Raw genomic sequence first — 1781 nt, 5'->3', positions numbered from 1 at the left:
GGGGGGGGGGGAGGTGACAACCTAAGTGCTCGCTCGCTCAGGGAGGGGGTCAGCCCTGCCCTCCCGCTTCCCAGTGCCGCTCTGGGCCTCAGGCCCCTGTGCCTGCTGCTCCCAGGGTGTGCTCTTGGTTTGGGGCTGCGTGAGGGGCACGCGCTGCTGGCCCTGCAGCCGCCTCAGCACGGGGAGCCCTGCCCAGCAGGAGGCGTCCTGGGCTGGGAGGCTTTTCACTGACCCAGGGCCCAGGGTCTGGGCTCCAGCAGCCCGCCCCTCACAGCCCCTCCCTCTGGCCCCGGCTTCGCTCTGATTGGGGCTTCGTCCAGGTGGCAGGCTCAGCTCGTCCCCCTCCCCCTCCTGTCCCTTGTGGTCTGAAGTGGGGGTTCGAGAGGCTCTGGGTCTCGGAATTGAAGGCAGGTGGGCTGTGGTTTCCTGCTCAAGGGCTGGCGCGGGCACCTCCTGCCCTTGGTCCTGCTTGGCTTGGCACAGGCCATCCATCCTTGGAATTTGCCAGGAAACAGTCCCGAAAGGCCACTGTTTTACCGCCCGTCCCGCAAATGAGGGCCGGGGTCTGGTTCGCCAACGAGCCTCACCCTCCTGCGACCTCACCTGAGTCGGGGAGGGTGACTGCCGGAGGAGGGGAGTGCGAGTTCTCGCAGGACTGGGGCCCCGGCCTGAGCGCTGGGGGTCCTTTCCCGGGGGCTGGGCCGGGCTGGTGGGTGGCAGGGGAGGGGCTGGGTGGCGGAGCTGTGGGACGCTGCTTCACTAACTTAGCTGGAAAGTCAGGAGCCAGAACACCACGGCTAACAGTCTAGCATCGTTTTAAGTTAAAACTTAGATAAACCACTTAAATACATTATGAAAGGAAGGGAGGAAATGTATTGTGAGTAATCTGAGCTGATTTAAATAAATTGGGAGACATTGACTGTGTCACTCAGAATTCCCGCAGCAGCCAGTCTACCTCTACAATGGAATTAAGGAGATGGTCTTTCCAGTGGTCCGGAATGACCCTTACAGGCCACACCCTCCCCCGGGGGCCCAAGAACACACGGTCACTGTGTTGGGTGGGGGTGTGACCCTGTCTGGAGGACCCCCAAGGAGGGCCTCCAGGTCAGGGGTCACCTGCTTGGAGTGGACCTCGCTGTGGGGGGCCCCTTTCACTCTCTCTAGTGATCCCGGCACCTTCCCGGGTTTCTGGGATTGCACGGCTGTCGCTGAGCCAGGCCGGGGGGCTTTCCGCTGAGCCGTGTCATTGCTGGCGGCTGGGTCGGCGTGAGCAAAGCTGCTACAGTCAGGCAGCTGGCGGGTCGGAGAGGACGGCGGCTGGAGCTGGCCCCCCTCAGGTCTCCACTTCTGGAACCTGTTGGCCTGGCAGCTGTGGCCTGGCCTGGCTGGCTGGGGTGGGCAGGTCCTGACGCCCATCAGGGCAGGGCCGCCGTTGCCTTGTCCTCTGCACGGCCTGGGCACTCCTGCCCCTGGAGCGTGGCAGCTCTGTCTGTGCAGACACCGCTCCGCTGAGTTCATGACGTCTCCCCTAAAGTCCTGGCTGGTGGGGCTCCATGGATGGAATATTGGCCCTTGGACTGAAGGGTCCAGCTTTGATTCTGGCCAAGGGCACGTCCTTTTGTGGCAGGCTCGATCCCAGGACCCAGTCTCCCACATGGAGGTTTCTCTCTCTCTGTTTCTCCCCTACCCTTCCACTCTCTAAAAATCGATGGGAAAAGATCATTTGGTGAGGATTAGCCAAAAAATAAAGTTCCTTAACCCCGTGCCCAGCTACACGCAGA

At 62.2% G+C, this 1781-nt stretch overlaps 1 protein-coding gene across 1 annotated transcript in view; it reads left to right on the top strand.

Moving 5' to 3' along the window:
• Positions 1-1781, top strand: part of SSU72 (SSU72 homolog, RNA polymerase II CTD phosphatase) — a 23190-nt gene that overhangs the window by 18679 nt on the left and 2730 nt on the right. Inside the window, exon 3 of the mRNA XM_006772557.2 lies at positions 1771-1780. Within this exon, the coding sequence (XP_006772620.1) occupies positions 1771-1780 (10 nt within the window). The remainder of the gene's footprint in view (positions 1-1770; position 1781) is intronic.

Source organism: Myotis davidii, unplaced genomic scaffold, assembly GCF_000327345.1.
Source record: "Myotis davidii unplaced genomic scaffold, ASM32734v1 scaffold586, whole genome shotgun sequence".
Classification (NCBI taxonomy): Eukaryota; Metazoa; Chordata; class Mammalia; order Chiroptera; family Vespertilionidae; genus Myotis; species Myotis davidii.
The sequence above is the reverse complement of the archived record's forward strand: the minus strand, read 5'-3'. Positions and strand labels throughout refer to the sequence as shown.